Source organism: Anarrhichthys ocellatus, unplaced genomic scaffold (assembly GCF_004355925.1).
Source record: "Anarrhichthys ocellatus isolate YVR2014 unplaced genomic scaffold, GSC_Weel_1.0 scaffold1, whole genome shotgun sequence".
NCBI lineage: Eukaryota > Metazoa > Chordata > Actinopteri > Perciformes > Anarhichadidae > Anarrhichthys > Anarrhichthys ocellatus.
Genome location: NW_022280031.1, coordinates 14,546,712 through 14,569,320, shown reverse-complemented (window position 1 = coordinate 14,569,320; position 22,609 = coordinate 14,546,712). Strand labels below are relative to the sequence as shown.

Below are 22,609 nucleotides of genomic sequence, written 5' to 3'. Positions count from 1 at the left end.
CGATTGTTTATTATTATTATTATTATCGTACCTGTTTCGTCGCAAAAAGGAGGTGCTTGGGATACTGACAAAATGTCGAAATTTGGCACGCAAGCCAGAATTTTGCGAAAATTGCAGTCTGATTGGGGTGTCCAGCTGCGGTATGAAAAATTGGCTCGATAGCGCCCCCTATTGAGTAGCCCCAACATCGGGTTTCACCTAGCTGTATGAAATTTGGTAGGTATGTGGAACGTGATGACACGCACAAAAAATCCTCTTGGTGTTTTTCTTTATACCAAACAGGAAGTCGGCCATTTTTAATTTTATGACTTTTTTGACCAAAAAAACACCATTCGCCGCGAAACAGGAAGTTGTTGTAACTCGGCCATACATTGTCTAATCTGCTCCAAATCTCTCGTATGTCATAACATCCTGACCTGGAACACATCTATATGACAATTTAGAATCATATTAATAGCGCCACCTAGTGGCAACCGGAAGTTGTAAGTTGTGTACTTTGACATCCTGCTCCTCACAGATTAATCAGATCCCTCTCAAATGTTGTCAGAACAGCCTTAAGACCTTGATAATGCTTCATTGTGAAGATTGTAAGAAGTTGTTGAAGGGCGGCGACGTGGCGGCTTGGCGAATTTCGATCCTTCGCCATGAACGAATAAACTGATGTAACTCAACTCCACAGTATCAGATCTTTACCAGATTTCACATGTTTGATTAGACTCCAGGCCTGAAGACATCTGCAGGCCAATTTTGAATCATAGTCATAGCGCCACCTACTGGTAACAGGAAGTTAAAGTCTTTATACTTTGGCTTGTTTCTCTTAGCAGGTAAATCAAATCAACATCAAATTACTTCCACACAAATGTAAGAAGTTCATAATACCAGTTCATGAAGCTTTTGATGTTTCGTCGAACGCCGTTGCCATGGCGACGCAGTCTTCGCCGTGAAAAACGAAGGTAATTTTGAGAGGCTAAAAATGCTTGAAACATAAGCAAACTTGGCGAACAGATTTAAAGGCCAAAATGTAGTTGTATAATATGATTTTATTGGTTCAGAGTGGCAAATCGGCTCAATAGCGCCCCCTACAAAATTTCGACAAAGCAGCCCTCGCAGTATGTTTGACCTAGATGTATGAAATTTGGTAGAAACATGTATCACATATGGACTTAAATAAAAGTCTCTTGGGGCCATGCTCTAAACCCAACCGGAAGTCAGCCATTTTGAATTTTTTATGAATTGCTAGTGTCGTTTTTGTCATTTCCAGGCGCTTGACTTTAACAAACTCCTCCTAGGGAATTAATCAGATCAACTTCAAATTTGGTCGGTACAGTCTAAAGACCTTTGTGATGAAAAGTTACTCAAAGCTTGTTGTTTCGTGAAAAGCTGTTGCCGTGGCGACGCATTCTTCACCATGAAAAATTAAGGTGTTTTTGAGAGGCTAGAAATGCTCGAAACATAAGCAAACTTGGCATACACATTTAAAGCCCAAAATGTAGTTGTATAATATGATTTTATTGGTTCAGAGTGGCAAATCGGCTCAATAGCGCCCCTTACAAAATTTCAACAAAGCAGCGCTCGCTGTACGTTTCACATAGATTTACAAAATGTGGTAGGCACATGTATCACATGTGGACTTAAAATAAAATCTCCTGGGACCATGCTCTAAACCCAACCGGAAGTCAGCCATTTTGAATTTTGTATGAATTTCTCGTGTTTTTTTTCCTTTTCCAGGTGCTGTACTACGAACTCCTAGGGAATTAATCCGATCAGCTTAGAATTTGGTCAGAACAATCTAAAGACCTTAGCGATTAAAAGTTGCTAAAAGCTTTAGGTTTCATCGAACGACGTGGATATGGTGTGACGGCCATTTTACATGGTTCACCATCATCCATCAAGCTGTTGTAACTCGACTGTACTTTGTCAAAACTGTCCCAAGCTTGACATGCTTGTTGACTGTCATGGCTTTAGGACTTTTGCGTGCCAATATTAACTCATTGTCATAGCGCCACCTACTGATAAGCACGGACGTAAGCAGGATTCTATAAATACAGCGGCCCAAACACTGACCTTATTGAAAGGGTTTGTGGGCACACCATGAGAAAATAATGACTTCTCTGATCTAACTATGTGCATAGTAAGATGCTTGGAGAGCAGAAATTAGATAAAAGTGGTTGTCAAGCCACTGTCGGTGGGCATTAGCATAAATGATCTGTCCAGAGCTTCTACATGAGAATCAGGTTAAACGTTATAATGAATGCTTCACACTACAATCTAAAGTTGCAGAAGAACTTAAAATGAAAACAGTGTTAAATTAAAGTGTTCAAGTAAAAGCAAATGGCACTACTATTTTGTTAACTTTCATGTAAGTCCAAATACAATCAGCAGGACACTGCAGGGAGTTGAACCCCATCCCAGTAAACTGACAGTCTGTTATGTTACAAACACTGAAGCGCATTCACACACATTTATTTTCTTAATCATCTTAACAGGCTTACATTTATGATTGTATCGGAGGTACACTCAAAATATTTGAGGCTTAAGACCTGGCAACATGATCTTGCTACGCTGCTGGTCGACGCAGGAAATATCATCTAACTCGTGCACGCAGTGTATGATGGTCACAGAAATGCATGGCCAGAGTCCTGCTAGTACCCTCGACGTGAGTGAAGTTGCGAGGGCCCGATCAATGCGGCTCGCAGCTTTAATTGGTCTTTATATTGGTTTGCTGGATAAAGCCTTTCTCAATATGTAGAAGAGCACAGTACTAAAAAAGAGATTTTCTTCAAAACAATGGCCTTACATTAGACACGTATTCTGTGAGATTAAAAAAAACACTTAGTGCTTCTAAGTCGTGTTGGAATACAATCTGCTGATGTTGGGTGGATTGCACAATTGCTTGCAATCCACCCTTTCTAGTAAACAGAATTGTAAACATGTCTTTACCCTTGAAATGAGAACTATCTGTGAGGAAGTGAATGTCACCGAGACATTTTGACCCAGACAGGAGGGAAATGATTATCGTGTTGCTGCAAGCTGTGAAGGGCACCGTAGCACCGGTCACATTTTCAGCCCAAACTCCAACATGTGTGTGTCCGGCCTGTTTTCACTTATTTTTATCAAGAAACGGTTCAGAAACTGCGACTGCATGTGGAAAACGTGTCAATTCTCATCCTTCTCAGGAAGAAATTGGCTTCCATTCAGAGTAGAGCACAAGCATTCTCTGTGAAGTTGGCATAATTTGACGATTAAAATGTGAGAAAAATAAGGCCAGCACGCTGCTGCTAACTGAGTTTAGACTGTCCACTTGGTGCGTCTTAATGGTATTTTTATTCTGCGCAGAATTATTTCTCCTGGAACACTCATCACACGACCGCTTTGTCTTTTCACTGTTACTGTTGTGTTTCAGTGTCGAGGTGCAAATCGCTCCCTCGTGTTAAATAAAGTCGATTCTTAGCAGAAAAGCCCATCTTGCTCCTGCTGCTGTAAAGGTTAGCGCCTGTGTTATGACTCACGGTCTTTGCTTGAACTCTGAAATTTCTTTTGGCTGAGTTTCAGTATTAGTAGTTTGTGTTCTGCTTTCGGCACAGGACGCGGCGGCAATGTGGATGACGAGCCGGGCTGGATTTTCAAAAGATTCCCTTTTTTTTTTTTTTTTTTTTTTTTTTTTTTTTTTTTTTTTTTTTTTTAAATTCAGTGCTGTGCAGAGTTTGTTTTGCGGCATTTGGTAGTTTCTGTAAAGCGATGTGAGGGAATAAATCGATGAAGACTATCCAGCATATTCTGTGGAGGAAGACGTGCGCGCCAACAGAGCTACAGGTGGAATGATTTTTTTAAATTTCTTTTTTTGTGCTCTTCAGATGACAGAACAGAGGAAGCAGAAGCAGCGGATTGGCCTGCTGGGACACCCTCAGCACATGAACGCCAACCCCCAGCAGCCTGCATAGGGGGTCGGGTGACGCGGGCCCCTGAAGCAGCTCACAGCAGCAGCCGTGTGGACGGACGGTGTGTGTGTGTGTGTGTGTGTGCGTGTGCGTTCCTCCCTCAGAGATTGCACATAATGTATACTGCACTGAGTGTAATTGGTAACGGTAGGGAAACACTGTAACATAAGTAGTCATAAGGCGATGTGTAGCTCTGCCCCACCTCGTTCGGTTCAGTCCGGTTTGGAATTGGTGCCAAATGTTTTCTACGTAAAAAAAAAAAAAAAAATTGGATTTCTCAACACATGGCCTTTACTGGTTGAACTTGAAACACGATGAAGCTGACTGGACAGGAGGAATTAGTCGCATTTGTTTTATTTGAATGTTTTTTATTTATATTTCTGGCATAACAAGCGGTATTAAATGTCTTATTTTTGTATGTTGTCGTGCAATATATTTACTTAAATATGCAACCTCATTGGTGTGTGGATTTAAGCTCCATCAGTCATGTCTTATTTAAAAGCGTGGGCCAATTTCTCTGTTTGTACTTTACTGTCTCCGGATGAAATAGGGAGTAGTTGGTTGTCTTTACTTACGCAAATATAGAGATAATATTTAATAAGCTGGCCTTCTCAATTTTACTTTTTTTTTAAATTTCTCCATAGAGATAGTATGTTGTGTGATGGCAATATATACAGATAGTTTTCTTTTACCTGTGCAAATCCAATGTCTCAGTGCTGACTTGTTTTATTATCAATCTGCTTTCTTATTTAATTGGGTTCTAAAGGACGTTTAGAATGTGTAATTGATTCAGTATCACTCATGCTATTACAATCTGCTCAGGAGTCTGTTATTGTAATAAACGTCATTAGCATAATTTCCTGTTTTGCAGCAAACATGTTCCATTTGTGCCTGTTTTCTTTTGTCTTTGTTTAAAGTCTGACAACTGTTTGCTGCTCGTGCAGAGGCACTAACTTTCATGTTCATTTTAACTGAAATGTTTTAGTTGCTTTTCATGCTTCTGTTACAATGTTCTCCTTTTTTCTTTTTTTTTTTTTAGGGACTACTATGTTTACATAAAGTTTGTTGCATATCTTTGCTTTTGTATAGAAAAATGAGTTGGAGAAAAACAACTGTTACCCATGAATGTTAAGATTAACTAAAAATCTAAGCACTGTCAATTTGTATATTAAAGTAGAATTATTTATTAAAATTGATGTAATTATCCTTTACTTCATGTTGTGTTTGTTTGTTGTTTAAGGTGATTTTTATAGGACGTTTATTGCCTCGGTCCGTTTATACACCCTCGTAGATTTTCACCCAGATCAGAATGTTTTAGTCACAACTATAAATGCCACCGGTGGACAATATACAATATGTTCTGCCAGTCAAATACAGGAATTTCAGCCAGCGGTTTCCACTTCAGGAAATAAAACTAGACCGTGTCCTGAATTAATCTGGTTGGCTTTCAGAGAAACTACCTCTGTCAACTGGAAACGTGTGTCAATGAAACCACCATATGTCTGCAGTGCAAGTGGAATGTGTGTAAGCAGGCGGATTTAAAATATCATATATCTATTAATGTATTAATTATGCAGAGTATTTATCAAGCTTTACTCGTCTTTAGATGAGCTGATGCTGATCTGCCTTACAGCTGGAGTCAAGTGTTTAGTGTTGAGTCAGACTAAAACTGAAGTAGCCGTACGCATATGCTGCTAATCGGCGGGTCGCCAAAGATCAGTTCATGACTTTATGACTTTCTTCAAACTTGCACATATCCTCCACGGGCTTACATTTTAAACAACACTGAGTCAGAACAAATCTGCTCATAACTATAATGTCACTCACAAACTTATTGCAGCTTGAAATGTAGAGTGAATCAGAGCAACAACGGAGCTTCACTCGTGAGTCGGGCTTCAGCAGAGAACATTGAATAGAACCAACGGTGTCCTCATTTGAATCTTTGATGTAGTCGATAAAAGGCCATTTTTCTTTACAGCAACAACATAAGTGAGTATGTAGTAGTGGAAAGTAACAATTTACTATATAGTACTTAAGTATACCTTGATTTGAGCTAGGCCTCCTTGTACTTGAGTATTTCCATTATCAGTACTTCATAACTCTACTCTGTGACATAAACATTGTTCCTCCACTGACGAGCCATTTTGCACTTTTAGGTTTTAGGAAGGCCTAGGCTACATTCAGTTGCTAATACACTTTGAATGCAGGACTTTTACTTTTATTGAAATTTATTTCATTAAAAAAAGATATATATATATATGTAATTTGTGTGTGTGGTATTATTACTTTTACTCATGACTTGAATACTTTGTCCACCACTCAATATTGGGGACAAAATCTTTTTAGATGCAGTGGCCTGATGATGAACGATGGCATGGAATAGCTCAGAAAACACCTGCAACAGTACCATAGTAATGTATGCAATATGTCAACATGTTACATTTACGTGTATCATTTCATATTTAAATAAAACCTGTAATGGTACTTATAGGTCTATGATGGAGAAAAAAAACACTGGAAGAGCAAGCCCCCCTGACGACATCGATATTTTTTTCTATTAGATAGATGGATAAGATGGTTATGGTACAGGTAAATTAAATAACAGAGTAACAATATTAGATATAAAAAATCACAATATATACAATGAAATAGAATATTAAATTAACTAACTAAACAGTAGTGCAAAGATTTAACCAAACAACAAAGAAACGGTAACAGTGTTATAGCTGTGTGATTGATTTGGCCAGATGTTATAGCTGTGTGATTGATTTGGCCAGATGTTATATTTGTGTGATTGATTTGGCCAGATGTTATAGTTGTGTGATTGATTTGGCCAGATGTTATAGTTGTGTGATTGATTTGGCCAGATGTTATATTTGTGTGATTGATTTGGCCAGATGTTATATTTGTGTGATTGATTTGGCCAGATGTTATAGCTGTGTGATTGATTTGGCCAGAACAACAAAAGCAGAAAGAAGAGTGAACTGTTTCATAATTTTCAAGATCTTATCAGGATTTCGATCAAATGTTGACTCCTTTTTCCGCTCCCTCGTTTCCTGCCTGGCGCTCAGTTGTTTTGCAGCCTGCTTCTATCTTTAGTCTGCTTCAGGACGTCGGAGGGAGGAGCCGAGCGACCAATCGGGAACCCTCGGCTTGTCTGCGCGCCTGACGTCACCGGCAGGGATCTGCTCCTCGGCTCTCTCACCGAACCATGAGGAGCTCAACGTGACAGCCCCGCTGGTGGGTAGAGGCAGGTTTTAATACTATCGGTATAAAAAGGAAAACAAAACGCTCCGCCACGGCGACAGTGTCCCGCTGCAGGTGCACGTGCCACACAGCGAGCGGGTACAGTGTGAAATTACACGGTGTCCTTCCTTGACGCGTGACACATGCCAGGCAAAAAAAAAAATATTATGAAAGTAGAAATGATTGCCTTGTTGGCCGCATTGAAACACTGACATTTATTATAGGACACCACGTATGTATGTATACTGTGTGTGTGTATATATATATATATATATATATATATATATATATATATATATATATATATATATACACAGTATAGCTTTGACACATTTTAATTATTGTAATTAGAATATACTACATATTATAATTAAAATAGTTCAAATGTGTCGACGCTTTTTTTTCAAAATGTGTAAACGCTATTTTAAGTATTTATAGCAGAGCAAATCATTGAAAATATTCTAAGATTATAATAATAATAATAATTATTATTATTATTGTTGTTGTTATTGTTGTTGTAGTTGTAGGCTATGGGCTGGTTTTTATCTTAATAAAACTAACATGGTGGGGAAACAAAGTGTGACCTGATCAGACTTTTTCGGATCTCGTATGGTAGGCTATTACTGTGTTGCTGTTAACATACAGGCCTTAAGCTAATGATATATGCTAAAAATATATATATATATATTACTTATATAAATATAAGTAATATGCACTTATATATGTGCACTATATATATATATATATATATATATATATATATATATATATTGAAAAAATATTGTCATAGGCTACGTCACTCTGGAAGCTACAGTGTTTTCAGTTATTAATATTAGAATGTAATAGAAAGGCTGCCATATTTGCAGTTTGCGGATTAATATTTCACCGCTTCTTGTCTGTCCACGGGGGAGCTGCCGCTCTACTTTCTCTCTTTGTAAACACGGTCAGCTCCGCGAACACGGTTTTGCCCCGAGAGCCGGAGGAGCATGGTGGTACACGGGACTCGGCCCCAGTGGAGGAGTACTACAGAAATGGGTTGTACTCAAGCAGCAGCAGCAGGGCGCGGGGGAGGGGAGGGGAGGGGGTGGTGTGTGTGTGTGTGTGTGCGTGCGTGCGTGCGCGTGTTGTGCGGGGAGGGTGAGGAGTTGAAAGCGCCGTCCAACACGTGAGGCTCATGTGACGGTGTCGAGTCTGTCTCCAGCCGAGAGACGTGCCTGCAGTCACAGGGTTTATTTAACACGTAGTCAAAAACCCACCCAGATCTCTCACACACTCAGCCGGGCGCGGATCCTCCCCAGACCTACTACCGAGTCCGGACCTTCAGGGTGACAACACTGCGCACTGCCCAAACTCCAGCTCACAGCGGGAACGCACACGCACACACTGGATAACAGGAGATATTATTGTTCTTTATTATTATTTTTTTTGTGTGTGTGTGATTTTATTTCTTCGGGTTTGAAGTGCGACCGCAGAGATACATTTGGAACGTTTTGAAGGTTTTTTTTCTCCAACTCGTTTCTTCGGGATTCACAGTTGAGTAACATGGAGAGGATTACCAGCGGGCAACCACCACCATCACTGGATATAGCTGACATGCAAGGGTAAAAGGAACATTTTCTATTGTATTCTGTTTCTATTATATTCTAACTACATGACGCGTTTTATACTGAAGCCTTACCAAACTGAAGTCTAACTAATTCCATCTTGTCTCCAAAGAATCGATTTCTCCATGTATGTGTACAAACCCAGGAGGGGCATGAAGCGCGGGGATGACAGCAAGGTAAATTCAAGTCCAAATTCTAATTCCTGGTTTCAACCGAGCAGCCTGGATTTCACTGACCATATGTTCTACCCCCTCCAGGAGACGTACAAGTTGCCACACCGACTGATCGAAAAGAAAAGACGCGACAGAATCAACGAATGCATTGCCCAGCTGAAGGATTTGTTGCCCGAGCACCTCAAGCTTACGGTGAGTCTTATCTTCTACGTATTTCATGTCTGCTTACAGACAGGGAATTGGACACGCCACATGGTTCTGCTGAGCAGTTTTGTTTGCTCCAGCCTTTTTTCTGGATTGAGTTTTCGGAGTCTTAAAGAATAAAAAAAGTTTTGCATTTTTAGAGTTATTTTTTTCCCCTTGTAATCTTGTAATTTTTTTTTAAAATTAAAAGGTAAATCTTTTTAAATTCTAACAAGGTTTTAGATTTTTTTTTAAAATTATTTGTCGAGAGTTCTTGTCTTTTTGTGTGCGGATTGCTTGACTCCCCGGGTGTTCGGTGATTTGTCCTCTGTTCAGCTGCAGAATGTGTTACATAAGAAAGATCAACATGCTTATCGAAGGTCTTCCTGTTTTAGACGCTGGGTCATTTGGAGAAAGCTGTGGTGCTGGAACTCACTCTCAAGCATGTGAAAGCCCTAAGTGGCATCCTGGAGCAGCAACAGCAGAAGATCATGGCGCTACAGAACGACCTGCAGATTGGTGAGTTTGATGTTGTGTGTGTGTGTGTGTGTGTGTGTGTCTGTGTGTGTGTGTGTGTGTGTGTGTAAAATTACAAACAGCTGTCGTCCACTGAGCGATCTGTTGCCTCTATCAGAGCTACTTCAAAGAAAATTGTGCTGTGAAGATTCATTTTAACCGTGTGGTTCTGATCGACCAGGTGACCATGGAGGTGAGAGCAGTGAGGAGATGTTCCGCTCCGGCTTTCACTTGTGTGCGAAGGAGGTCCTCCACTATCTGACCAGCCAAGAAAGCAGCAGGGACCTGACTCCCTCCCACGTCATCAGCCACATCCAAAAGGTCGCGGCTGAAGTCCTGCATCATCAGAGCAGCGCGGACGAGTCCGTCCCTCAAGCTTCGGAGAACCCGAAGAAGCAGCCCGCCGGAGAGCTCAAGAGGACGTCCGAGGGCTCGGCCAAGAACTGTGTCCCCGTCATTCAAAGGACTTACCCCCACGTGGCGGGGGAGCAGAGCGGCAGTGACACGGACACTGACAGCGGCTATGGGGGAGAGCATGAGAAAGCCCAGTGGTCAGAGAGCCACGCGAAGGAGGGGGAGCGCAGGTGCGCCGCGTCCGAGGCGACGGCCGGTGCCATCAAGCAGGAGGGCGGTGAGCCTCGGGCCAAGAAGTCGAAGTCTGACTCCTCAGAGGACGAGATTCTCTCCAGTCACGTGGCAGGAGGCCCTGGCAGCTACATGAGCTTCTCCCCCAACCAGGCCCCGTTTTGCCTCCCCTTCTACCTCCTCCCTCCCGCCGCTGCTGCGGCGGCGGCTGCGGCCTATCTGCCCATGCTGGACAAACGCTGGTACCACGGGGGCATGCCTGTTATGTACCCGGGCATGAGCGGCTCTGCAGCGAACGGGCCCCAGGAGACGTCTCCCTCATCTCTGGTGATGTCCCCGAGGGCAGGGTCTCCAGCATCCTACCAGAACCCCATGGACTCCCCTGCCCTGCACAAAGCTTTAAAGCAGGTTCCCCCGTTGAACCTGGAAACCAAAGACTGAGCAGATGTGTTTCTGTTGGAATCTTGCCCTCTGAATGTTGATGCGGTTAAAAAGAAAACAACAACCCCACAAACGCACTGGTATCCCTTCAAACCACAGCCGTTGTTTGGCCCATCAGAACATTGACCCTGGCAACGACCCCAAAAGGGGTCACCGTTGTCTATCATCGGCTCCTCACACACTGAAACCGGACTTTTAGGGGCGACCCGGAGTGCCCACACGAAGGCGCAGAGATCACCTGTCGCACGGCTCTGAAACACTGAAGAAGATCAGTTCAAAGACGATGAGCGCGCAAAGAGATCTAGAGCGGTGTTTTATTTTTGTTTGTTTGTCAGTGAGCTTCTCTGCACTCGGTGTTGAATGTCAGAGGTAAACACAGAATGTAAGGCACAGATAAGCCCCCCCCCCCCCAAAAAAAAATGATTTGGACCTACTGTTTTGCACACACACACCACTCTGTATTGAATGTAAAGATTGAACAAAAGCCCCTTGTAGATGCTGCTTGAATTATTCTTGACCTGCTGTGGATCTGTGAATGGAGGATCTACTTCAAGTGTTTCCTGTAGCTGAAACAAAACCATTGTTTAGACAAGAATGTTACCAAAAAAGAAAATGTTCACGAGAGAGCGTCACAAGAGGCACTTGCTCCCATGATCCCTCAATTACCTTGAGGCCAAATGGACAGCGCTCCCGGTGTTCTAATAATTCAGGGTGTTGTCACTGTACGAGGTGTGCCACTCACATCTATTTTTAAAAAAGTGTTGTGGCCGTGCGCGCTTTTTTTTTTTTTTTTAAACGATTTAATTTGTGACTCATGACTATTTGTGCATCTAGATGGAGTCCCCCGTGAAGTAATGTCTTGTAATATTTTTTTTTTTGCTTATACTACTCGTACATCTCTATTTTTGATACGTGACCCGCTGAGTGTATTCGCATCGCGACCAGGTAGATGAAGGTTGAGGCAGTCCTTTTGCTGTGTGCCAACACAAAGGTGTGCAGCATACAGCGTCATGCTCAACCAGATTTGCATCTCGTCCGCAAATTCCCAGTCAAGTTAAGGCCTGATCTTAGCTCATGCTGTTGCCTTTACTCGCGTAACGCAGACACACACACACACACACACACACACAAACCATGGCAGGTGTTTCAATGTATTTTTGCTTTAAATGTCGTGTCCGTGGCAAAGAGAGTGAATGTAAAGTTCAAAGAAAAACAATAGTTTTGTATAGAGAGAGGTACTTGGGATTTTTATTTTGAAATGTAACAAAAGGTTGTTTGTTGTACATATTTTGTATATAAAGTATTATTGATATATATATTAAAATATTAATAAAGCTTTTTTTTTTTCCTCCTCCCACCCCGTGGAATTTTGGTTTCAGTGCCTGACGGCTTGCACGTGTTGCAGCCAGACAACCTGACAGCTCCTCAGAACAACACACACTTACATAACACTTACATAACCCATAAAGCAGTGCTGCCTCTGTAAATCACGTTTTAGATTACGGGCTGTAAACATTTCAAATTCTAAACCCTTTCTAAGAAATTCAATTTGGAAAGTTGATTGTTTTTTGTTTACATTTTAAAATCTTAAGTCTTTAACAGTACAACGTTAAGCACATCACAATTTGGACTATGGGCTTTAGTTTGCTTTCTAAATACTGTCCTGAATATTATACACAAATAAAAACTTATAATGTAATCTACATTATTGATTTCTAAACAAGACATAAGGTTTTGGTTTTCTGCAAAAATGTAGACATTAAACTACACATTCACTGATTTATCTGTATATTAATTTGTGGTTTAGTCAATTCTCTCCCATACAGTTCATAAGGATTATGTATTGTATGGCAGCCGCTGTAACAATACTGAAAGCGTGCTGAGTAGGAGCAGAAAATGTGTCTGGCAACTTGACACCACAGAGCATAGAAATGGTATTTGAGGTTGTGGGAGAAAGGACTTTGATTTACTTTCAGATTTAATAACATGGAATACCAGTTCCCCCCCCCCCCCCCCGACCTTCTGCTGTGTTTGGGTGTCTGTTTCCTGGGCGGTAACACTGCTGTAGTTGTCGTAATAGTGACAATGAAAAGGCCGTTATCCTTTGCTCTCCACCCACCATGCCTCCCTGAGAAATGTGGAAATGGCTTTTTTTTTTTTCTTTTCTTGGAATCACAACAGTATTTTGTAATTTGGTCAGCAGACCAGTGAAGTGATTCCAACACAGGCCTGTTGACGGTGCCGGTGTGCTAAAAAATACAGTACCAGCGCCACCTCGTGGAATTAGTGCGTCACACCAAAGTATGAATCCTCCTTACATGCTGCCTTCAGGAACCCCAACTGAGACTACGTCAGTAACAATGTCATAGAAATATACAACTGTCGGTGTGAAACCCCTCATTACAATATCAAGCCTGTCATTTTATCCTGTGTGTTAACAAAGTGTAGAGTTTGAAGAGAAAATGAATCCGGAAAGTCGCTTTTAATGAAAATGTCTATATTCACAATGTGAATTATCTATTATCACCCAACACTGTAGTTCCTCTCAGCTTCTTTCAGTTCATTGTTTTGGTTTTAAGTACACTACCTCTTCGGCAGCAAAACGACAAATGTTGTCAGCCAGCTGGTGAACACAGTGGAGCATTTAGTATTTATTTTATATCATGAGCTGATTGAAACCTGACCAGAGTGGAAATGACCCAAATCAAAGCTAATGTTGCTTGTATAGTGAGCTAGATGTAAAAAAAAAAAAGTAGCAACTGTCTGCTAGCAAATCCCCCCTATCAACTTTTACAGTGTAATATGACAAACAAAATGACATTATGTTATGTTTACAACTTGTTCCTGCTGCCCCCAAGTGGCCAAATAAATTGCTATGGGTTTAGAACTACTGAACAGTATTTGACTTCATGTGATTAAACTCTATTCTTACCGTTGACCAAAAATAAACTAAGTTAAAATCCCACAGGAGCAAAAAAGATTTTGAATGAATCTCTTTATTCATATTGTTTTGTTATGTCATCTTCAATCGGTTCACCATCCTATCGAAATGAATTTACTGGAAGGCAATTGATGATTGAGCCGAGGCAGAATGGGCCCTCGCCGCCTGAGGTGGCAACCGCTGACGGCTACGGCAGAAAACACTGACACCAGTGTGAAAAAAAAAAGGTTGAACACGAGATAAAGACCGGCTTTCAAGAAACACATAAATGAATGACCTTGTTATTGAGATGCAAGCGGATAAATGTCTAACTTGAAAACGTGGTGTCACAAAGGACACGGTGGCCGTGGAGCTAAGTGAGTGCGATGATTCGGCCTCCGTGGCTGTTGTTGCAGGGAACAGAGTGGGCACTGTGAGGGAGGCATTGGTGGTGTGTGTGTGTGTGGGGGGGGGGGGCTTATCAAAGATCAGGATGACCTTAAAGAAAAGGTTGAACAGCATCCTTTCATGCAGCCACATGGAGACTGAGGTTAAGAGGCTTTCAGAAGAAGCTGTATCAAGTTGCACCTTGCAAAGACAATACGTTACTGGTGTTAGCTCATTTCAATTCTGATAACTCTGCTTGTCGCGCTGTTTTATTATTCATAAAAAAAGTGTGACTGCTCAGTTTCTAGTTCACACAATTGCAGATAGGACTATTTTATGTTGTCCTATATACGACACCAGAAGTTTAAACTCTAAACTTTAAACTGTCCATCCGTCCATTATCCTTTTTCCACTTGTTAACGGCTGGTTCTCATGGTTCCCTCTCCCCAGCAACACTTTACAGCTCTTCCTGGAGGACCCCGAGGCGTTGTCTGGCCAAATGAGGCCTCAGATAACACATTCCCATGCATTTCAATTTTCTGGTCACCAAAGACAAAATGATCAGTTCACATGACACTGTCAGCTGTGTGTTTGTGTGTGTGTGTGTGTGTGTGTGTGTGTGTGTGTGTGTACGTGTACTGTTGAGGAGGAGGAGCAGCTGGACACTAAGGAACTGGGTTAGATTTTCTGATTTGGGTAGCTTTTAAAAAAAAAAAATTGTTGTTTTTTTCGTTTAGTCTAATTAGTTGTTTGGTGTATTTATTAATTCATTTCTTTGCATAATTAGCATATACTTTCGTTTTGTCTATGCATTGGGTAACACTATGGGCACCTGCAGTTATGTTTATGAGTGGGCAGGTATAGGACCAGCATGCACCGGGGCCAGGGTAGGCTTTTGTTTTTTTAACATGAGCAGGAGAGGCAGCGATAGGCACAATTTGTTTGTTCTTTCGTTTGCTTGCTTGTTATTTGATAAATAAATCATAAGAAACACAGAAACTTTGCATGAACAATGCAACAATAATTTAGCAGGTTCAACTGCACTTTCATTCAAGTAGCTGGTGGTTTCCACAGTGCCCCGGTGGGTGCGGCAGGGCAAGTTCCCAGTAGGTGATCTACCAAGCAGGGAATAAAGGTCACCTGTCCATGTTTACACCAGCCTCATGCAGTCATAATATAAAATGTTTCCCTTTCTTACTACTACTAGAAGCTGGACACACACCACACCGCTCACACTCACCATTACAGGGCGCGTAGACATGAAAAGTGCATCACTTGGTCACAAAGACAACAATCCTGTTTGGCAGATTAGAGCCAACCAGCATTACTCCATTCCACTGGCAAGAACAATAAGGTTTCCAGTCGGATTTCTATTAGAATAAAAGTGTACTTTAGCCCAGTTACCTCTCACAGATGTTTCATTATTCATTATGCGCAATGTGTATTATACAATTATATTGCAATCTTCAGGTGTTATTGGTCCTTTTTGTTTTCATGTCTGTATGTGTGTGTTTGTGATCATCAGGCAGTGAACACTGGGGGCCCGAGTCCAAAGTATTCTACAATCAAATCATTATTCCAAAGAGCACAGTTTAAAATTCCCCTGTCCTTCATCCAGATATATATCCAATATTTGCTGTTTCATCACTGCTTAAAATATATAGGCCACGGCAAAACATAACCCACCAGAATGACACCACCGTGACTCATCAAATGTGACATGCAGAATACCAAAAAGTATCAATATGTTGACACCAAACCAAAGAGTTCGTCTGTCAACAGTTACCCTGATTTATTGTATGGACTTCCTGTTTGGAACGACTTATCAAGTTCCACAAGTGGAGCAAGAAAAGTACATCATCAGCTATTTAGTGAGGGGTAAGTGACTACATTTACTCGATGTCATGTACAGGTTTGAGATACTTGTACTCAACTGTTTTACCCGTCTTTTTACTCAACCAGTACATTTATTTAACAGCTACATTTATGTGTGACTTTTCACAGGAATATTTCACTATCAGTTCATGAAACATGTGGCATTTTTATAGATTTAACTCCCCAACATTAAATGAAGCAGTAAAAGTAGCTTTACCTCGACCAGCATTACAGTACTGCTCACATAATGCATTAATAACAAAGATGCAATGACATAACACTGACAGGGACCATTCTACATTAAGAGTAGTCTACTTTTGATACTTTGGGTACAACGTGTTGCTTTTTCGCTGTTCTTCTCAAGCATTTTTCTTCATTTATCTCATAATTCATTCTCATACTGATTACTGTCATTATAAAGCCAAAAGCCATTAGTTTGCGGAAGCTCGGTTTTTTATAACCTGTCTATTAACCAGCTCTTAATTTGAAAAACTCACATCGGAAGTCTGACAGGCACGTCTCCGGCGGCAGTGTCTCCGCCTGGCTCAGCCTGGCTCGGACTGGAACCAGACGCGATGATTATGATGCGGGCTGCGGTGCTGCTGCTCGGACTCGCGGTGGTCTCGTGCCGGGCACAGGTCGCCCCCCCCACAGTGAACATCAGCCTGGATGAAGATCCAGAGGTGCGATGGAACCCTCTGGTCAAAGTCTTTGACGTAGACTACCTGAGGAAAGCCGCCGCGGAGGTTATCGAGTAAGATAACTACTTTTTGTTTAATCTCTCGCAAGTAGGTTGTTTATTACGATGTAATGCTCAACGTGTATCACGTGTTGCAGAACCTTAGGGTTAGTTATGCGCCGAGTCACTCGCTACTAATTAGCAGCGAGTGACTCGGTGCATAATTAACGTATTGATGATTCACGAGGAGGCTGTTGAAATTAAGTTTGTCAGGATCAAATTATAAACATTGTTAGTTAACAGAGGAGTACTACGGAGCATTAGAGCCATTATAGGTCAATTTAAATAAATCTCTGAGATTAAAGTTGCAAAATTGCAAGCAAAAAATAACACATTTACAAAGTTATACATTTATGAGAAAAACAAACTGGTGTTGTGACACCAACCATCTGAATTGTGTTGAAGTAGGGTTATTATAAGGACGGCCTCTGAGCAGGGCTGAAGGTCCTGAAAGATAGATATTTTCTTTAATGTTCTTCATGTGTCCTTTTAAGGAACATAAATAAATACTAATATTGTAAAAGTTACAGGAAAGTAAAGTAAAGACGAACAACTTGTAGCTGTGACTTTACCAGAGACACCATAGGAAGGAGACAGAGTCCACCACTGCCACACCCCTTTTAGGAGACTAACTGCAGGTCCTGGGTCTATTTACTCTTTGGGAGAAGTTAACGGGAACATAAATTATGACCGATTCCTTCGCTCTATAGTCACCAAAGTACATATTGGACCCATTTTCACAAGCCACACATCGTCCGGACATTGTGACACTAAAAGAGTATTTTCTCAGCCTCAGCAACACTCTCTCGCCAGATCCGGCAACTAAAGTTTGCGAACGCCCTAGCTAACTGATTTTCGTAAAACTACTGGGTTAACCACGCCCAGTTAGGAGACAGGAAGTGTACACCATTTCAAACCATTGGTGAAGCTTGTAATGCCTAATGTTATGTTTTGTAATAGAGTATCTTTGGCATCACTCCAAACTCATTATTTGGCCCATAGAGCAGCCTCGATCTCGGGTTCATTCTCATGAACTGAGGGAGACAAATAACTCTGGATTCGGCTATTAGTGCATTTTACAACTTTTAGGACCTAGTGATTTATATAAGGACCCACAAATATTAGAAAATTATTCTGGTAGAAACATGCTAACATTATATTTTCTTTATATTCACTTAATATTGATTAAATTATGGCAGCCTTGACTCAGCAGTGACCTAACTTCTGCATTGTGTTATTGTGTGTTATTGTGTGTTATTGTGTTTATCTTCCAGTGCTGACATAAACATGTTTTCTTCTTTTTTTGTTGTTGTTAGCACTACAGTTCCGAAATGGCTTCATCATGCAGTTGCACCTTTGGTGAAGGACCTGGAAAAGTTCATTCCTCAGCCGTATGCGGGGGAGATCCGTGGCTTGGCCTCACACCTGGGAAGCATTTCAGATGTCATAATTCTCAACTTTGCCTATGAAATATCTGCGTATGTGTGATTTTAAACCCAATTACACCTTTATAATAGAAACGTGTGTACAATGCAGGGGTTTACAATGCCTTACAGGTACGCTGGATTAAACGCGAACGCCTTCTCATGCATGCGAACAACCTTTGTGCATTCCTAGATTTTGTACTAGCATCGTAGCTCAGGACAAAAATGGGCACGTGTACCACGGCAGGAACCTTGATTATCCACATCCTGTTCTGAGGAATCTGACTATGGATGTAATATTCCTCAAGAATGGAGAGGTACAGTATGCACACACACAGCACTTATAACTGTTGTACCTCCTGAAGTTATATTACAATTTTATTTTGTCATGATGAGGTGATACAATTCTGTATGTTGTTTTTTTTTGACACACCCAATTAGGTGGCGTACCGTGGGACTTCATTTGCTGGATACATTGGCCTGTGGACGGGACAGAGTCCTAACAAGTTTACCATCTCTGGCGACCAGAGAGGTAAGACCTCACTTCTTTGTCCAGAAATGTTGCAAAATTCAGATTTCATTGTTCCTTTTTGTTTTCATGTGTGCGTTTGTGATCATCAGGCAGTGAACACTGGTATAACTGGTGGAAGAATGTGGTGTCGGCTTTCATTTTCCGGAGATCCCCAGTCAGCTGGCTGGTGAGGGAGGTGAGTACAGTATGTTACCGAAGTAAGTGTGAGAAAGTTTACTGGATGAGGAACTGAAACTTTTACTATGGCTGCGTCTTCACTACTACGACTACTCACTATAGTAAGTTCGCCATTTTGTTGAGGACGGACGAGATGAGAAAGAAAAGCGCAATTGAAACAAATTCATGACTTGTTGTGTGAAAATAATTCCATGGCACAAACAGCCACAAGGTACTCTCTATTTATTTATTTGTGAAAATACACATATTGCCCCCACATTCACAATGGCAGTGCATACCACTTTGCTCCTTCCGTTTTTTACCTTTCACAATAAAAGCCCTAGACATACATTAAACGTTGCATCACTGCTATCCAACGGGAACTTAAATTCACTCAGAGCATTTTGATAAGTGGCAACTCAACAAAATAGCTTACAGTATGTATTTATTGCAAAAATGCATGTCAGTATTTATTATGGTTAAGCTACAATCCGACGTTGATCTGGCACGTTTTATTTGCTGACAGCAATGACGTTATTAACGGCGCAATAATAAGCACAATAATAATAATAACAAACCTTATTTATGAAGCATATTTCAAAACAAAGGTTACAAATGGCAGACAAACAAGGATAAAAACAATTTCAAATGGTTTAAAAGTTAAACAACATTGAGCAAAGAAGCAACAAATGAGAAAAAACTACAATAAGTATTATAAGATAATTAGAATAATCGTTCAAATAAAAGTTAAGAGAGTTTGTTTACAGATACAAGTGAAAAATTCAGGCCACAAAGCCTGTGAAAGCAAACTTATAAAAATAGGTTTTTAAGTGACGCGAGTAGTGTTGTTCTTTATTTTACCGATGTATATTGCTCACTATATAGTCCTCTACATAGAGCCTTATACATAGTGTGTAGGGAGTAGTGAATGAGTGAATGATTTTTGGACACAGTCTGGTTGTGTGTAACCTTTACAGACACTGGAGAAAGCAGAGGACTTTCTTGATGCCGTAATGCATCTCTCCAAGATTCCCCTCATCACCGGGGTGTATTTCATCGTGGGTGGAGTGCGAGCAAGAGAAGGGGTCGTCATCACCAGAGACCGAATGGGCCCCGCTGATATCTGGCCGCTGGAACCCCTGACTGGAAGGTAGGCAAGAATCTGTTGATTAGCAGTGTGTGTTCAGTGTGACTGCACAACCGAACCCGAAACATAAAAATGGTGCGTTCCCGTTTTAGATGGTACAGAGTGGAGACAAACTTTGACCACTGGCTCCCGCCACCAGCGAGGGATCACCGAAGGTGAGTCATTACGCACGATGAATACTTGCCCGATATCGTTGCTGTCGCTGCTATTATGCTCTTGTTATGTATTCATTTTGTAGAGACGCAGCCAACAAAGCACTAAATGCTACCGGCCAAGATCACATCAACATGGAGACCCTTTATCAGGCAAGTATGCACTAATACAGCGGTTCCCAAACTTTTTAGGCCACGCACCCCCTTCTACATCCCAACTGGGTTCACGCACCCCCAATCCCCCACACCTTAAAAAAAAAAAAATCAACAGAGCCTATTTATAGCCGCATAACAATCGGACCAATGAGAGAACAGTTTGCTCGCGCGTGGTGTTTGTTTACAAGATTTAGTCCGCTGTTAAATGTTGCAGTGTGAACACAAACCGAACAAAGGGGCAACTGCAACATTGTATCATATTAATCCCTGAATCGGAACAAAGCAAACGAACTACGGGTGTGAAAACGCCCTGAAACACTGCAACAACGTTTCAATACATTTCAGTTACACAAGGCGTCACTTTGAAAGAGCAATAAGGATGGCGAGGACACACGCACAGGCTCAGAGGCAGATTGCATCACATTTAATTCACAATTAACCATACATAGCGGTTACATTAATCTGAATCGAATTACAATAAAGTTACTCTCTCCAATCATACATTCCACCATCTCTTTGGCAGCTGGTAAGCACACGTCTTCGGCGATTGTGTGAGGTAGCCCCTTTCTTGCTATTCTGTAACTGACCAGAGATGAAGCCCGCAGTGCGTTTTTTGTAGACCCAACACATGAATGAGACTGCAGTTGTTTTTGGCTGTTTTGTAACTCCTCCAATTTTGATATAAAAAATGTAAGGGGCTTTTGACTTGCACTGGCATGCTTGGTGTACAGGTGGCGACGTAAATAAGAGGGCTTCAGACAGCTGTTAGCCAGAACCTCACTGCACACCACGCACTGTGGCTTTGGGCAATCTTGCCAATCCAAGTGAAGCCCAGACACAGATCATTTTCATCATATTTCCTCTTTTTTTTCCCAGTCTGATGCTCATCCTCGTTTCCTCTTTTTTTTCACCTTGACTCCGCAATGGGCCTATGTGCTCCCGATTTGTCTGTGCTATCCCTTCCTCCTTTTCGGTCTCCTCCGTCTCATCTTTCTCTGACTCCTGCTCGATTTCTTCTTCCGGTCTCTCCCCAACGCACCTCTCCGTTCCTCTCGCCTCCGATTCCTCTCTCTCTCTCTCTCTGTCCCTCTCCTCTTTTATGACTGATAGCTTCAGATGTCCCACCTGACAGTTTCCCCGATTTCAGCCAGTTTAGCATATTTGCATGAACGTTGCTGTTAGCTGACGTTATAGCTGCACAAGCTAGGCTAGCTAGTGTGTATGTAAAAGACAGTCTGGCGGCAGGAGCTGAAGTGCATTTATTTATTAAATTGTAAGTTTTTAAATTTAAATGTTACAAAGGGAATTTTTATAATTCATGTTTTTGTGAAAAATCCCACTTACATTTTTTAAAATTATATCTAATATCAATTATTACACCATTAGACCACCATTACATTTTTCCTCTCGCGCACCCCCTGGAGGCAGCACCACACTTTGGGAATCCCTGCACTAATACATCAATACTTCAGGGGACCAAAGTACACATGATGCTGGGAAATATCGCGTGCAGCACATTTTACAATCTTGTCTTTCCTTATAGGTTCTGTCGCTGTATCCGGTGTGTAATGGGTGAGGAGAACTTTTTCCGTCCATTACGCTCAAATGTTTTGTTTCAAGGAGTCACATGACTGTTCATGTTGCTGAGATGGGTTAGCTGTGTGCATACCACCAATAATGTCAATCGGCCTTTGTTTGACACCAGGCTTCAGCACATAGCAAGTACGATATAGAACAGCAACTGCCGAGTTCCTGTGAATACATTGAGGGTTTTATATTTTGGGCGCATTAATGATTATGACATGCCTATTTTTTACGGTTATATTTTCAAGGAAGCTTTACATAGCTTGTTGTTATAGTTTATACATTGCATGATATTTGATGGTATCTAATGTCTTGTATGTTGATAATCCCCAGAGGTACGGTTTACACAACAATAATGAGTGGAGCAGCCCCCGAGAAGTACAACACACTTATAAGGCCGCAGGTAATTTCATCTTTCACAACTACATCTTAAATGCATCTGTTTGTTTGTCTCACATATATTAATATTAAGCAATGAAGTGGTGATGTCTCACTGAAAATGAGGCCCTCTCTCACTCATCTCTTTCAAGGGCTGCTAAACTGACAAGCCTTGAGCGCTCGACACCGCACAGATTTTTACTGCAGTGTCCATCCAACATGGTCACCTGTAGATTCACGATCACGTGGAGATTGAATAATCAACGATTAGAAGGTCATTGGACTCAAGCATTGTGAGGGTGACAGTGCTTTTCTGTCGCTAATAAAAATTGCTCCGATCATTTTTGTCACCTTTTGTAACTGGAATTTATATGTCAAGCTTAATAAAAATGTTTACTTGATTGCTACCATCTGGAGTCAGCTGAAGAAGTGTTGAGTGACACAGACTTTCTTAATGACACTGACAAACGGCA

The 22,609-nt window shown here is 41.4% G+C and overlaps 3 protein-coding genes across 13 annotated transcripts in view; all 3 read left to right on the top strand.

The window, feature by feature from the left end:
* Positions 1-5,149, top strand: part of itpr1b (inositol 1,4,5-trisphosphate receptor, type 1b) — an 85,069-nt gene extending 79,920 nt beyond the window's left edge. For all 11 annotated transcript variants that reach the window (XM_031853061.1, XM_031853030.1, XM_031852996.1 and 8 more), the window contains one exon: positions 3,855-5,149. In XM_031853061.1, the coding sequence (XP_031708921.1) occupies positions 3,855-3,941 (87 nt within the window). In that variant the 3' untranslated portion in view covers positions 3,942-5,149. The remainder of the gene's footprint in view (positions 1-3,854) is intronic.
* Positions 5,150-8,288: 3,139 nt separating this feature from the next.
* Positions 8,289-11,933, top strand: bhlhe40 (basic helix-loop-helix family, member e40). The gene is made up of 5 exons (XM_031847244.1): positions 8,289-8,785; positions 8,901-8,964; positions 9,046-9,153; positions 9,540-9,663; positions 9,842-11,933. The coding sequence occupies exons 1-5, from the start codon at positions 8,727-8,729 to the stop codon at positions 10,684-10,686; spliced, it is 1,200 nt and encodes a 399-aa protein (XP_031703104.1). The 5' UTR covers positions 8,289-8,726; the 3' UTR covers positions 10,687-11,933.
* Positions 11,934-16,380: 4,447 nt separating this feature from the next.
* Positions 16,381-22,552, top strand: LOC116385426 (N-acylethanolamine-hydrolyzing acid amidase). Its single transcript, XM_031850893.1, has 11 exons — positions 16,381-16,622; positions 17,924-18,085; positions 18,225-18,348; positions 18,473-18,563; positions 18,653-18,738; positions 19,697-19,869; positions 19,959-20,021; positions 20,105-20,171; positions 21,718-21,746; positions 22,092-22,161; positions 22,289-22,552. The coding sequence occupies exons 1-11, from the start codon at positions 16,444-16,446 to the stop codon at positions 22,295-22,297; spliced, it is 1,053 nt and encodes a 350-aa protein (XP_031706753.1). The 5' UTR covers positions 16,381-16,443; the 3' UTR covers positions 22,298-22,552.
* Positions 22,553-22,609: the final 57 nt, after the last annotated feature.

Coding starts and splice junctions, on each gene's coding strand:
- bhlhe40 (XM_031847244.1), top strand. CDS start 8,727: ATGGAGAGGATTACCAGCGGGCAACCACCACCATCACTGGATATAGCT. Junction 8,965..9,045: donor AGCGCGGGGATGACAGCAAG/GTAAATTCAAGT, acceptor TACCCCCTCCAG/GAGACGTACAAGTTGCCACA. Junction 9,154..9,539: donor CCGAGCACCTCAAGCTTACG/GTGAGTCTTATC, acceptor TTCCTGTTTTAG/ACGCTGGGTCATTTGGAGAA.
- LOC116385426 (XM_031850893.1), top strand. CDS start 16,444: ATGATTATGATGCGGGCTGCGGTGCTGCTGCTCGGACTCGCGGTGGTC. Junction 18,739..19,696: donor TCAGCTGGCTGGTGAGGGAG/GTGAGTACAGTA, acceptor TAACCTTTACAG/ACACTGGAGAAAGCAGAGGA. Junction 20,022..20,104: donor CCAGCGAGGGATCACCGAAG/GTGAGTCATTAC, acceptor TTCATTTTGTAG/AGACGCAGCCAACAAAGCAC.